The sequence below is a fragment of the Nycticebus coucang genome, chromosome 8 (genome assembly GCF_027406575.1).
Source record: "Nycticebus coucang isolate mNycCou1 chromosome 8, mNycCou1.pri, whole genome shotgun sequence".
NCBI classification, from domain to species: domain Eukaryota; kingdom Metazoa; phylum Chordata; class Mammalia; order Primates; family Lorisidae; genus Nycticebus; species Nycticebus coucang.
The window spans coordinates 26,156,100-26,171,541 of record NC_069787.1 but is presented as its reverse complement, the minus strand read 5'-3'; the positions used below and the strand labels follow the sequence as shown (position 1 = coordinate 26,171,541).

General features: G+C 40.0%; 1 protein-coding gene across 2 annotated transcripts in view; it reads right to left on the bottom strand.

The window, feature by feature from the left end:
• Nucleotides 1–15,442, bottom strand: part of EIF4E3 (eukaryotic translation initiation factor 4E family member 3) — a 100,941-nt gene that overhangs the window by 6,235 nt on the left and 79,264 nt on the right. For both annotated transcript variants that reach the window (XM_053600074.1, XM_053600073.1), the window contains exons 3-6: nt 11,145–11,239; nt 9,907–9,967; nt 7,068–7,134; nt 3,632–3,787 (exon numbers count right to left, since the gene is read on the bottom strand). In XM_053600074.1, the coding sequence (XP_053456049.1) occupies nt 3,632–3,787; nt 7,068–7,134; nt 9,907–9,967; nt 11,145–11,170 (310 nt within the window). In that variant the 5' untranslated portion in view covers nt 11,171–11,239. The remainder of the gene's footprint in view (nt 1–3,631; nt 3,788–7,067; nt 7,135–9,906; nt 9,968–11,144; nt 11,240–15,442) is intronic.

The following is a 15,442-nucleotide window of genomic DNA, read 5'->3' as shown; positions in this document are numbered from 1 at the left end:
TCCACCTGCCTTGGCCTCCCAGAGTGGTAGGATTACAGGCATGAGCCACCGCACCCGGCCCAAAAATACTTTTGAAGACTTAAAATTGTGTAAAATGGGAAGTGGACATGGGAGACCTCTGAAATACATAGCATTTCCTCCAAGGCAAGACCAAGGTTGAGAATCCACTTGCTGAACTTGGTTCACCATCATCATGAAGCAAGTGTGACACAGCCAGGGGTGATGCGGTCTCCTGGGTGCTTCGTCACCCTGCACCCTACCCACCCAGGCAGAGAAAGATGTCCTAGGAAGGCACAGATGGGCTGGCCCATTTCACCTTTCAAGCCTCTCTCAATTTTGTTTTTAATGTGGACCAAATTCTTCAGACTATTACTGACGGGTCAAGATGGGACAGGACTATTTTCCCTTCAAGATCATCTTGGACGTTCATCCCAACCTATGCATGGCCTGCATTGAATGTGGGTGAGATGCACTCTACAGCTCCCAGGGCTACTTTTGGTTGGCCAAATTCGTAAATGTGGCTGGAAATCTGAACTCAGTTAATGGAACATTTCTCACAGTTACAATTTTGCACATTTGTTTTGGGATGTGTGTGTGTACAGTGTCTGTGTGTTTTCTTTTAGATGTCTAGGGCAGACCCTGAAGAAAATATGCTTTTTGTCTGCAATGAAATACACAATTACTTCAGGGTCAACTGGAGGAGCTGCAAAGCCACTGTGATGCTGGTCTCCAAGTCATAAACCCAGAAATATGGACCACCCAAAGATTTGTACTACTTCTAGGTGTGAGGGGAAGTCATTGTTGAAACACTGCCATGATGGTGGGTTAGGGAGACAGCAAAACCGAACGCTCAAGGCCAGGAGTGCGTAGGCAAAAGAAGGCATTCTGTCAGCTGTAGGATAGTTGGCCTCAGCAGAAAGGGAATAGTCGACTGCTCTAAGCCAGGAGTTGGCAACCTGTTTTTTGAATGAGGAAGAGAACAAATATCTTAGTCTTTGTGGGCCTAATGGTCTCTGTCCCATCTCAACCTCTGCCACTTTAGCACTAAAGCAGCTATTGACACTGTGGACACAAATGAGTATCACTATATGCCAATAAAACTTTATTTGTGGATACTGAAATTAGATATTCACATAATCCTCATGTGTCACAAAATACAATTCTTTTGCTTTTTCCCCAACCATTGAAAAGTGGAAAAACCATTCTCAGAGGTGTGGGTGGGGTGGGGGTGTGGGGGCAAGGACAGAGCTGATTCGCCCCCAGGTTTCAGTTTGCCAACCCTTGCTCTAAACAATCCACGCATCAGCAAAGACCCCCATCATTCAGCTGCTCTGAAAAACTTTATAGGACGTAGGGGAGGGGAGGGTGTGTGGCAGGGTGTCTCTGCACATGGTGAGTTTCTCAATCAAGTGACCAATCCACAGTCTAAACCTCGTCAACCTGCTGGCGGCCGTAACTGAATGTGCTTGGGTTCATTCTACGTGAACAGAGCGAGAGCAGGAATTGGCCATTTCTAACTTGGCTCATCTAAGCCTGTTCACCATGCTGGGTATCAGATTTCTGCCCAAACCTTATTTTTTCAAATCATTTTTGCAGCAGGTGGTATATAACCTTGCTGAGTAAAGGACTGCCTGCCTTATACAAAGTAAAGAGAATTGCCTGTTTTTGTCAAATTCAGATTTTTATTTGAATAATCTTTGAGTTTCTAACTGTTAATTTATGCTGTAACAGGATTTTTGGCTGAGACGCATAGCCAGTTTGTATTACTCACAAACTTCACAATGGCCTCTACCCTCAGGGTGTCTGTTCAGCTTGATTCTACTGGCCGAGTTCCAACCCTCCTTTCCCCTAGTTTGGCTGTGTCCTTCCCCAGCTGTCACAACGGCTAAGTGGCCGATCATCCTCCCTTTGTCAGTCTTACCTGATCATCACCATGGCCTAAGAACTAGCCTGACCACTCTGTGGCCTCATTATCTTAGATTAGGGCATGTGGAAATCTAATCATAGAATTTTGAAGTAGAAGGAACCTTGGAGATCATCTAAAACCAACCTCCTCGATATTCAGTTGGAAAAATGAAAGGATGAGAAGATGTGACTTGCTCAAGGTCACACTCTTGAAGTGGGACAAAAATCCAAAGTGCCTGACTGAATGATTCCAAATTGCTTTTCTTCTCTCGGGCGTCAAGTGTGGAGCCAGTTTAAAAGTGGTCAGAATGTTTTAGCCCCACATGAACATGGCAGTGAAACTCATTGCTTTCTGTAGTGTTTCTGTGAGTTAGTCTTATGAAATAAGTAGAAATAAAGAGAAAACCCTCAGTAACCTTTCAATTAAATATCTGAGGTGAAAATACAATTAACGTATTCCTAAAGAATAAAAACAGCATCAAAAATACACAGTTTGCACACTGCGTAACCAATAAGCAACTTCTGCAGTGCCTTCTTCCCATCTTTTATTTAAACTTTCCTTTAAAATCAGAATGTCCGCACGTCCTGAAGATCTGCAGTGCCAGATCACTGCTTAAAACATAGAATCATTTTGTCTGTAATTGTATGATTCCTTACAGGGAGGATATCATTTTAATATTTTCTGTCATACGAGGACAACCCCAAAACAGAATATGATTTTTTAGAAATTTGTTTTGGCAAGGAGTTGGAAAAAATGAAATAATAATGAAATGATATTCAGCAGTTCTAAGATGCACTTCTCACAACCACCACCCATGGATTCCAAGTCCTCTGGTATCAATAATGTGTCATAGTTTAATTGGGAGTCTTTTATTTTTTTCTTGGTAATACTAAACTAATGGGGTACATTATTATCAAGGGCACCTTAGATTCAGTGAACTACAGTAGTTTTAAAAATGGGCTATTCACTCTAGGAGCACAGTTTGGGACACAGGAAACTTATCAAATATGTGTAGGGCTGTCAATTCTTTCCTCTAACTTGCTGTTAAAGTCTAACCTAGAGTTTGATCTACCAAATATTGGTTTAATAGCACTAAGATGTTTTCATTATGAAAAAGATGGCTTTTTCAAAAGAGCACACAAAAGCAATGAACATGAATCATGATGGAAACAATGGGTCCACACACCTATTCATACTGTTAACATTTTGCCACTGTGCGTGAATTCTTTCAGTTCTGTGTCCCCATCATCCGTAATGAGGAAATATTAGCATTTCAGTAGAACATTCAATCATGCCTGTGCTCAGAATGCATTTCTACTACAAATACAGATGTTACACATTATAAATTCCTATTTATGAAGGGATGATTGAATATCTACCTGCCGGCTCATATAATGACATTTTTTTGTTATTGTTCTTTCCAATAGAAAGTAATTTTTTTTCAGAGAATTATGAATTCAAGTTCAGGTTTAAATTTTTGAAATAACAAATACAATGTGTATTTCCTTTTCTGATCCCTGCAGTTAGGCAGGAATAACATCTCATTTTAATTTCTGAGATTAAGCTTGTTTTTTTTTAAAACACTGAAATGTATTTTATTGAATTCTTTTCTGAATTATCAAATTTCAAGTGATTCTGCCTTCACCTCATTTGCAACACAGTTTCTATCTTTAAAAGTATCATGGAATAAGCTAGAAAAGTAATAACTGGAAATGAAGCACTTACGTTTATAAAATACTGCTTTAAAAGTTATGTGGGGTAGAAGTTCATAGATCTTTTCTAAAACAGTCGCTTCACCGACTAAAGAGGCATTTACATTCCAGACTTGGACGACATCTTCTCGGTCCCGAACACTGACACTAACTCCTATTACCTCGTCATCTGAGGGGAAGATGGAAAAAAAAGAAATGAGTGATAACTTTCACCTCGGTCTGATTGTTCCTAAGAACCTAATCATTTTATCTGAAAGTTATAGATAAGATGGGAAAAGGCCGGTAGCATAAGAGAATTTGTAAGAAATAATTATTTCTAGGGGAATGAGTGGAAAAAAGCAAATTAGAGTACAAAAGCTGTAGCAGTCATATCACATTTATCCAGGGACTTAGATAAACAAAGTGTTCCAGCCAAATGCACTTTCCAGATAAGTAATTTACCCTTTTTAAGGTTACCAAAACTTTTTGACTATTTCTTACTGTTTTGATGAGACGTTTTCTAAGATGGGTTGTGTAATTCCCTGCCCTCTGAAAGCCAAGTGAGCTCAAATGAACTTTCCCTTGATGCCTTGCTGTCTTTGTTAAGATGAGCAAGAATTTCTCCTGACTTCCTGCCAAGCTGCAGAGACCTTGAGGTGGTTCGCGCTATCTGCCCCAACACTAACTGGACCCAGCCTGTGCATTCTTCATTGCTCATCTGCTTGCTGTGGTTTGTCTGTCTGCTCCTTTCCTGCGAATTCTTCCTGCTCAGCGAGGCTTCCCTCTAGGCCCTCTGGTTCTGAGGGCTAGGGAACCAGTGACTGTCTGTTGGCACTGTACACAGTGTGTCTGAGTATGTCTCTGTGATAATAAGTACTATCCTTCAGTAAATGGACATTCATTCGTTTATATTGATTAATGTAGGACTTTAAAAGAAAAACATGGAATTGCAGATTTGAGGCTGCCTTTGTATAACAGAAAGGAGAGCATGGTGGCTGGAGTATGGCTACTGTTATATACTCCCTCACAGCCGCATTATTTATGCCAATTTGCAGCCAAATGATAGGAGCATACACTGTTGGTTTTCTGTGTTCCTGACACAGTCATGAAACAGGGTCAGCTCATTAACAAGTCGTATGCAAAAGATAAACATTATCAAAATCAGGAAATTCTGCTTTAGTTAATCTGCTAGCCTCTGTAAGTCCAAATATGCACACCGTGAGTTTTTCCAATTGTCTTCTGGAGGTTAGTGTTAGGATACCACTTAAAAGAGAACACATACAATTTACTGGAAGAAGTCACCTTTCAGTAAAATGATTTCTTTCTTTATTCTATTCTTCCTTTCCCCTTTTCTCTCTTCCTTTTCTTTTTAAGAAGATTTGATTCTTGGCTAAATGTGTATGATCCGACAAAATATATAAATGTTCAGAAACAGGTGACATTAGCCTATAATGTTAAAAGTTAGCCACCTTTGAAGGAAGGGAAGATAGGGGGATCCCAAGGGGCTGGTAATGTCCTATTGGGATGCTAGTTACAAGAATATGCTTACTCGTGAGTATTTCTCAAAATGCATCCTTTTCTGTAAGTATGTCAAATTCAGACAAAAAGTTCCCCCAAATAAATACATAAATAAATAAATAAATAAATAAATAAATACATAAAAGTACCCAATTATGGCTATCCCTAGAAACTCATTATCCCATTAAGAAAAGATTTTTTTAGGCATAAGTTTCTTATTTTTAAATTTGCACTATAAGAATAGTCTTGCTAGAGGTCAATGTTTTATTTCATGTGACAATAAAATCATCAAATAAAGAGGGAAGCTTTGCAATTTATCACTTTCAAGAATGGCCATGAAATCACTAGATCAGTCTTTTGGGGGAAATATTCGCATTTCCCAGTCTTTTGGTATCACCTATTTCTATACTACTAGTCAGGGGGTGATGTCATTGACGGATGCTAAACTGTCAATATTTTAGTTTGGCTTGGCTTTTGGCAACTAAGGCATAGTTACTAGTGCAGCACTTTCATGAATGGCACAGTAAAAGCTTGCAACTCCATGCAAAGGCAAATGCATCAGTGACTATGTAATATTCATAAGTAGAATCACCCAGCAAAATCTTGATTAGGTTACTGGCAACATAAGACATGGGACCTAGAAGGAACCACTGTCTAAAGATGATAGAAGTGAGGCCCAGAGACATTAGTGGACTCACTTAAAATGGCAGAGCTGGTTAACGGAAGAGCTGTGGTTAATGGTTAACAGTGCTCTTGGTCTCTGAATCAACCATGGAGCAACTGGTCTTCTTTACTCAGTACTGGCTATCTATTATTACTTAGACTATTTCCCCTGGTTCTGGAAACAGGAATAATTCATACAGAAAATTTCCTCTCCCAGGGATTTATGTATTTTACACAAAGTGCACTTTTGTCTGTACATTATCAAGTTGTTAACTACTCCCTATTAAAATAGAAGTAACGTTATTTTTAAGACAAATTTATTTTAACACAGGCTTTGTCTTAAATGACTAGAACATGGCTTAAGAAGTAAGAAAATAAAAGTACGATTATTGAAACTGCTAGTGAGATGAATTTAGAACTTGCCATGAGATGGCAAGGCAGCCATGGGACTCTCCAAAACAGCACCATTTGAGAAGTCTGAAGGCCAACTGATCAAGATCATTGGCTTAAAAACAAAACAAAACTAAACAACCTCCCCCCACCCCCCACAAAACTTAACTGAAAGCTGAAGAGGAAAAATATTATCCTAATACTACGTTAGAAGCATTCAGAAGGAAATACCTAAGAAGGAAACAGAACTTTAAATAAGCAATTAAATTCTCTTTCAGTGGCTCTGTGATAAGCACATAGCCAAACAAGAAGTACTCACCAAGGCTCTTAGAAATTCACTCAGCATTTGACAATGGCCTCCAAAGGGAAGCTCCGAAGACCTTATGTTCTACTGTCCACTATGGCACCCTGGGTAATAATGCTGAGCCAGCCCTGACTATCTGCTACACCCCTCCTGAGCAGGGGACCAAAGAGGGAGGGGAAGGGACTGAGAGGGACAGAAGGGACTGTGCCTGCTACCTACAAGCAGAGTCACCAAAGGCATTCTCCCCTTTTGGAAGTACTTAAACAGATAAAGGAAACCTACTACAAATTGTGTCAAGAGCCCAAGTGATGTCAAAATTTTCTTTTCTTTCTGCCTATTTTGGACAGACAGATGGCTGTAGATACTATTAAGTTGAGCTATAAAGGGAAAAAAAGATATATGCATACAAACATACAAATAAAAATGCAATAGATACACATGTAAATATACCCATGTACATAGACACATGTATCTAACACCAAACACCATAACCACATTAAAAACAATCTGAGTGGCTTCATGGTTACAAAGTAAACAAACTTCCACAAGAAACAAGCACGAGGCAGCACGCACGACCCCCCTGGGGCTTCTTTACCTGCTGCGGCACAGTCTGTGAACTGTTCCCCGATAGTTGCTAACAACAACTCTTTCCAAACTGTGGACTAATGTGGGAAAAGAATAAAAACAAAAACAAAACACATATATGTATTTTAGACAATTATCTTCAGAAGCTAAACAAGTTAAATCTTCTTCACCTTCACCTGCACTTTCTGCGCCCACATCTGGAGCTCGCAGCCATCTCCAAATCATAGGTGCGAAGAGTTACAACAGTGGCATATATTGTACTGGTTTACAAATAACCTTACACAGATACAAGTGATCCAAAGTCTTATGAAAGCTAAGCTTTAGTAAAACTTGTGGTGAAATTCAGAAGAACAGAAGAAAATACATTAAAATATCTTAAAATTTTTTAATGTTTTTTTGCCTCTCACTGATTCAAAATGTATAAGTGAATTACATTTGAATGCTAGTAACATAATTCTTCTCCTCAAAACCCTTCTTGTTTTTTTTTTCTTTTTAGAGTTTATAAAGTACTTTAAGGGTTGCACAAGTAAAGAACACTTCAGGAAATTCCTTATTTACTTAATACTAGAGACTTGGAAAATTCCAGTCACCTGAAGCAGATACTTATGTTGGGTGAGAGAACTTTATGTATGAATGCATGGAATTTCCTTGGAAGAATTAGTGCCTGTTCTGGTCTACCTCGTAGAAACACTGGCGTTCCTTCTACTCAAGAATTACTAATGCCATCTGGACAGACAGCCAGAATCCATTCAGGTTACTGGAGGCCTAAAAGTTCTTCTAGTCATTCCCTTGGAAAAGTTCTTGGTCCCATTTATCCTCCTTGCCCTGGTTCACAGGCTCTAAAGTCTCTCAGAACTGGGTAAACCCTGAAAGGCTGCTTACTATCTGTGACTCGAGTATATTATCAGCCTCTCTGAGCATTAGGTACTTTGGATGAACAAGAAATAATAATAGGGCTGACCTCGTAGGGTTGTTGTGACTATATGGATGAATTCAAAGTGCTGAAGACCATGATTGCAATCTTACCATTTAAGATCCACCCCATAAATAGCTGTGTGTTTGCTATATGTCAGGTGCTTTAAACACATTAAGTATAATAACAGTGTTTATTGTTGTGTCCTCACTAGCAGACTAGCTAAATTTTAAAACCGAGGCTAGGGCAGTTAAATAGCAAACTGAAAGGTGACCTTCCACCCTCAGGGAGGTTTCCCTTCTCCCTTTGCCAGACTCTCCTTCTGGACTTCTGGTCTACTAGTCTTCCATCCACAGAACATCCCAAAAGTCGCCCCTAAAGTCACTATACTTAAGCAGATGAGAATTGTAGCTAAACGTACATTTACTTACAAAATCGGCGTTCCCAAATTTTACAAAATACTAACAAACATTCTCTACAAAGCCACCTCTTTGTAAAGTTTTGTAATGAACGTTTTGTAAACAAAAGTACATTTAGCTACAATTTCCCATTCTCCCTATGCATGGTGACTTTAGGGACAACATTTGGGACACCCTGTAGAAATCATCACTCCCATTTTCTCTTTGTCCAACTTAAGTCCTTGATGCTGTTAATGATGAAGTTGAGAGTGGGGAGAGAAGTTAGGGAAAAGAACTAACTCTCTGGCTCTGAATTCACACAATGCTGACCCACAAGTCTCCCCCTGGTTGATGATTAAGAGCAGGGTTAGCTGCCTGGGCTGAGGGCCCTTGTATGGACTTGAAAGCATTACTATTTGTGACCAAAGGGGGCCAAGTGAGCTAACAAGGAAACAAAGGATAAAACTGCCTTTCAGCCACTTTTCAATGAACATTGACATCATGACTACCTGTACTAAAGTTCAAAGTCTAGTGTGAGTAAACAGAGAACATGAAAAGGCAAAAAAGCACTCTTAGTGAAAAGAAAAAAAAATCCTTACATTCCCTTACTCTCTGAAATTCATTGCTCTCTTTTAGAAGGGGTGAGTGGAGGGACTTCATATGCTTTGCCTGGTCTGTTATTTGCTCCCCTGGTATTTTTCATTATGTAAGCCAAATAATAGTTGAATCTTCAAGCTACGCATCTTGACTAATAGTCTGCACCTAAATCTGGCCATAGCTTTAGGTATGTGCTTTTAGGGAAATGACTCCAGCTTAAACAGTGGGTCCCTGGAGACATGTCATTTCTTTGAGCTTATCCACATAAAAGCAACCATGAAGAGGTAAGACTGGGGAATCTTTTTCCCCCTTCTCCATTTTCAAAGAAGCTTTTTAGTTTCTGGGGCTTAAATGATTTTAATGTTCATGTTTCTTTCTAATCAACATGATAAAATTAAAGCCCACTTCAAGAAAATCTGTATTTCTATGGGTTGGCCACTGCAAACTAGCACCCCACCAGGTCATCACACCAGCTAGGTTCTCATCAACTCCAGAGGGAGGCTGAGCTAACAAATGGTGGAGATGCAAGCTTCCCCATTCTCCATGCCAAGGTCATTCTCTGCTCCCCAGTGCAGGAGGGCTGAGCTTCTTTCTATTACATGAAACCCACTTCTATGTGTTAGCCGTGGCTGGCAAGGAAAGGACTACCATAAAAATAACTGATCTGCTTTTCTGTAAAGTTTTCAGCATTGATTCTTGCAGACTATGTGATACCATCAAATGATTACACCATTTCTATTAGGGAAGCACAATTACATGTTTTCAAGGTGACAGCACAGGGCAGAAAATCACCAAGGTCAGAACAGAATCTTTCACTCTGAGGCCTATTTTTGGAGACTGCCAGGTAGGCAGGCTGTATGAAAAGCACAAATGCTCATCATAGGCAGTCTACAGTCATCCCAAACTTAGCCAGTTCTAGAAAAGGGTCAGAAAACACATACCGTGCTGTCCTTGGGAACTTTCATCTTCCATACACCACCCTTTGCATTACTCTCCTCTTCCCTGGAGCAAAGACCAACATCGAAAGTTATACTCAAGGATTAAGTCCTTCTACCTTCATTGAGGTGAAGTATTTCAACACAAAAACAAAAATGGGCATTTTTCAATAAACTCTCCCCTAGTCCTTTTATTAGAAACAGAAGCAGAAGGAAGAAAAAGGAAAGTGCTAGGGCTGGGAGGGAAGGTGGAATCCAGCCGCTACTGGGGCACAGTGGGAGATGGGGCCCAAGGTTCTCATCCTCAAAGAGGTGGATGGAGAGGCTCCCTCAGCTCTCTAGGGATGGACAATTGATATAACTGCTTCACATGTGCAAAGGCCTTTACATTTCAGTATCACATTCATGGCAAGGTCTCGTCTGATTCTCATGGCAACCTTGCGTCACAGGCCTAATAGGTGTTCTGTAGTGGACATCTGCTGTGTTTCCCTCTTTAATATCTATCCTTCTCTGGTACAAGCACCCTAACGTCCCTCTTGAGGAGCCACCTGTCCCCTACTCTTATGTCAGACCCACTCAGATAGGGTTGATTCCATCTTCTAGCTGTGGAGATGAGCATATAACCCAGGCCTGCCTCTTTGAATCCTTTTCTCAATGACTAGCCAGGGATGGAAAGGGGACACCGGTCAGGACTAGTGAATTCTGACACTGGCAAACTTGCAAGGGGCAAGGCCAGAGCTTATGAAGGCCAATTTGCTACCCCCAAAAGGAGAAAACTAAACTTGGAATTAAACCTAAAATGAGGCCTAAAAATTAAACCTATGCAAAAGGAAGCAAAACAAATCTGATGGAGAACACCTGACTCCTGACAACTTTTGAGCACCCAGATCTACTGGAAATTCCGGTGAACTTCTCTGTTACAGAATAAGAAAAAAAATCCAGTTTTTGCTCAAAGTGGTTTACTGCCATTTGCTACTAAATAAGCTGAGATACATTCCCATTTTATTAATGAGTAAATAACTCAAAAAGGTTGAATGACATGACATAAGGATTTATAACTGATTGGGACTCCAACCTGGGCAGACTACTACAAATTGTTACAGAAGGAGAACCCTGAAACGTGATCACTGTCATAGACGTTCCACGGGTCCATGTGACAGACACAGCTCAGGGGATATAATCTCCACAAGGTTCAGAACAATTTCCCTCCCACCTTGACCTCGAATTACACTTTAGACACTTACCAAAGCGGTCGCCTCTCTCCTCTCATTAAATGATAACTACATCTCAAAGGCAGGCTAGTCACAGGAGGGATATTATTGTACACACTCCAGAATATCTTACAAAAGAAAAAACGTTTTGTTTAGTATAAACAGTATTGATTTACTATTTTGCTAGATTATAAAATTAATGCATTAAAGAAAAAAATGGATTCTCATTAAGTTTCAGCCATTCAAAATAGATTTTTCTAAGCAACACTTTATTTCTGCTAAAATATGTAATATAACATTAAAGAATATTCCTTGCTGAGCTGGGTATGCGCCTATAGTCCCGGCTACTCAAGTGACTGAGGCAGGAGAATTGCTTCAGCCCAGGAGTTGTACTGCACAATGGCTGCACCTGTAAATAGCCACTGCACTTCAGTCAGGGCAATGCAGTGAGACCTGTTCCTTCCTGTTGTCTCAGGAAGCTATGGTTATTAAGCAAACATTCTTATGCAACGTGTCTACATATAAAGCTGGAAAGGATTTTGCTAATGATTTTTCTGACAGGTAGATGGAATCTAATAAAGCCTTAAGTACTAAATTCTTATAACAGACTCAGTCTTCTCTCTAAGCCTAGAATGAGGCTGTGATGGTGTGGGTTGGGCAGGGGGGCGGGGGAGGTGAAGGAGGAGGCAAAGAGGAACCACCTTAGGCACTCTGTCCGCCTTCCTTTTCCCTCCTGGAAGGATCAGGGAATAGCTTGGCTGCTGAAGCAACAAGTGGCCCACCATACAGGGTGTATTTGCATGTTTGCATCCTCCTAAAATTCCTTTGTTGAAATCCTAACCTCTACTCCAATAGTATGAACAGGTGAGGCCTTTTTTGGAGTTAATTAGGTCATGAAGGCAGAGCCATGATGATGGGATTAGTGTCCTCACAGGGAGAGAGCCAACCCTCTCTTTACTACCTGAGGCTACAAGGAGAAGGCGGCCGTCTGTAAACCAGGAAGAGAGCCCTCACCAGAACCTGTTATGTTGCCTCGCTGGTCTTAGATTTCTAGTCCCTAGAACTGTGAGAAACAAAGGGCTATTTTATCAGCATAAGCTGCTCAGTTTATGGTATTCTCCTATAGTAGCCTAGATTAAGACACAGGGTTATTGGTAAACAGAACTAGATTATATAAAATTAACAAAGTAATTGTAATAAAAAGAGTAAGAGTAACATCAAGTGATGTTTCTTAGGCTCTGTTCTATGAATTTTTACAAGGTTTTGTAATTTGTCCTAGTAACAGCCTTATGAGAAGAAATGATTACTATCCTTGTTGTTTTATGGATAAGGGCACCAAGCCAGGCATCAACCTGCCCAAGCACTACTGTTTGACATGACCATTAGGATCAGGAGGCAGATTCAGGCTATGCAGAAGAAAACATATCCTGGTTTGTTTGGAATGGGTGGTAAAATTACCAAGCTGTGAATTCTATGCTTAGAATTATTGTGCAAACAAGAAATATCATTCTGTGTGGTGAAGTAAGTAAAGATGATTATCTGGGTTCTCTTAGTGGGTTTGAGGCAAACAATAAAAGTAACCGAGCAATTAGAAAATGACTCCTAGGGTCTCATGAATTGAGTTGCATGGGTAGAATGAAATTTTATCTATATTAATAGTATTCCTGAGGGGCTGTTCAAAACTGTATTGTATATAAAAAAAAAAAAAACCTGAATTGATTTCAAACATGGCAATGATGAACTGTTAAGATAAAACTGAAGGCAAAAAAACTCCCTGATGGTAGGTTTATTAAGTGAGAATCCACCTTGCCTCCCCTTTTACTAAAATGGTACAAGTGTAGGTAGCAGCTGAAAGTAGATTTGTAATAACAGTAGCTCCTCAAACAGATATGGAGGCTTTGCTCAATGTACAAATGGTAAGATTACAACAAATTTTAGTTTCTGTCATGGCGTGAATATGAATACATAGAGCTGGAATTTGAATCTAGACAAACAGATTCCAAGATCACTGTTCTTAATCACTCATCTATTTTCTTTGGAGCTATTACTACATGTTTTAGGCATATCTTCTTCCAATCTTGGAAGACACAAGCCAAGTCGTGGAGCCATGCAAACATGTTGAAAATGTTTTCCTACCAGTAAGATGCTCTGAGTGCCACTGAGTCCGGTGATTCTCTTAACTCCAGCACGAGATCCCTGCTATGAAGTGACAATAACCTCTGCAGAAATTATGGACAAAATGAAACCCCCTGACTAAAGAGGACTTTGATTCTGGCAAACTTCCAGTCTCCTAAAAGGCATCCTGAACTAAAGTTCCTGCCCCCATGCCTTTGCTAAAGTTTCCAAATCCTGACTTTTTACCTAGTATTCTCAGTGCCTTGAATATATACAACAAAATGTTTCTTACATTCCCAAGAGAAGAAAAACACTCTCAGGATTGTAGATATAGGAGCTTCTCTTCCAAGCAAAAACAGAAAACTGATTTTGTTTGTCTTGGCAAATCTAACAGAAAGAGTCTACAATAGCCCAAGAAGATACTATGACAGACTTAACTCTGACTTAACATTATTAATTAAAGCATATATTTGCACACTTTGATCTCAAAATGGCTGCAAAATATCCAGTGACATCATTGAAAAGAGCCCCATTAAAAAAGTATGGGGAATTAAACTGGTCTTCTTATTGCAAACCTTACCCAATACTTAGTATATTTGTTAAATATATCCGCTCACAAAATAGCTGGTGAAAGGGATCTGGCATTACTCAGCTCCCCATTCCCTTCTCCTCTCCTATAGAAGTGAAAGAGCTGTTACAGTGGAAGCTTGATAATTCGTGAATATACCCTAACTTTCTTTTTTCACTGAAACACCTAAATTTTACTATAGATAAAACCTTGCAAACAGGTCTGAAACGCTATTAGGCCTATATTTAATTCAATGTGGGCTGTGAATAGGGGACTGCAGTAAAACAAGTACAGTGTTTATTAATGATGGTAAAGTGCTCTTTTCAGAACCCTACGGATCACACTACAATGACAAGGGGAGGTATAAAAGTTGGGCATCATTCATTCACTCAACATTTGTGACCACGGGGTGCAGTAGAAACTGTGACAAGTCTTTGGGAACTCAGCTGGATGTGGGATGGTCAGCCTTTGACCACAGGAACCCACTCCTTGGTGGGTAAGTTCTCAAGCATCAATATGAACCCTCTCCTTGAAGAACTAAGGCAAGGCAGACCCTTGTCCAATGGAGTCTATTACCCAGATTTGAAACCTAGGTTCATGGGATAATCTTCACAAACCAAGTAGCTCTTGAAGTCCAAACTGCCTCTTCTGTAGAAGGAGTACAATACAGCTATTTTATTTGGAAATTTAACAATTAAATGCCAAGTGGAAGAAGCTTGAAGCAAGAAGTCCAAGTGTGGCCACGCCTGTTAACAACGGTGATCAATAAATCTGTTTCTAACTAGAGCAATTATACCCCACCTGACTGCCTTCTGCCGAATAATCATTCTTCACCTGGAAAACTGGCAAATTTCCTCCTCAATTTCCTACTGGAATACACTGACGGAAAAAAATACAACACACTTGAAAATTCTTGGGACAAAAACATGCCATGTGTTGACAGATAGCAATGTGATAACGTTTGTTTTGTAAAACAAATCAAAAACAAAACCACTCAGCAGATATACCTCCAAAACAAAAAACAATCAAAGATTTCTTCCAAGGGTTGTAGCACATGTAATAGAAGAGTATTTTTGAAATATTAAATAGATACAGTAGAACCTCCACAGTTGAACACCTCCCTACACTGACCACCTAAGTTGACCTGATTTTCATAGACCAGGCACGCACCACATGTGTATTAGTGCAGCAGGCCTAGTTCCCTATGTTGACCAGTTACAGTCCATTGGGTGGTCAACTTACAGAGGTTCTTCTGTATTTTCGCTCATTATATATTTCTAGTTGTTTGGGGCTTTCCACCACCTGAATCCAGGACATTTATGGGCAGGACAGATAGCTGTCAGTATAGAGTAGGCAACTGAAGAGCTTAATGGATGTTTTTTTTTTTTTTGGCCGGGGCTGGGTTTGAACCCGCCACCTCCGGCATATGGGACCGGCGCCCTACCCGCTGAGCCACAGGCGCCGCCCTTAATGGATGTTTTTAACTCACAGTAGACAGAAAAGCGGAAAGCAAAGTGCTTTCTGATTTATGAAAGCCAGATACTTGGGGAAAAAATGGGGTTTGCTTTGAATTCTGAAAAGACTTGACTTGAAGAAAGAACTAAAGTTTGCAGTTCTGATCCTAAAGTATATGAAATGGTGGTTAGTA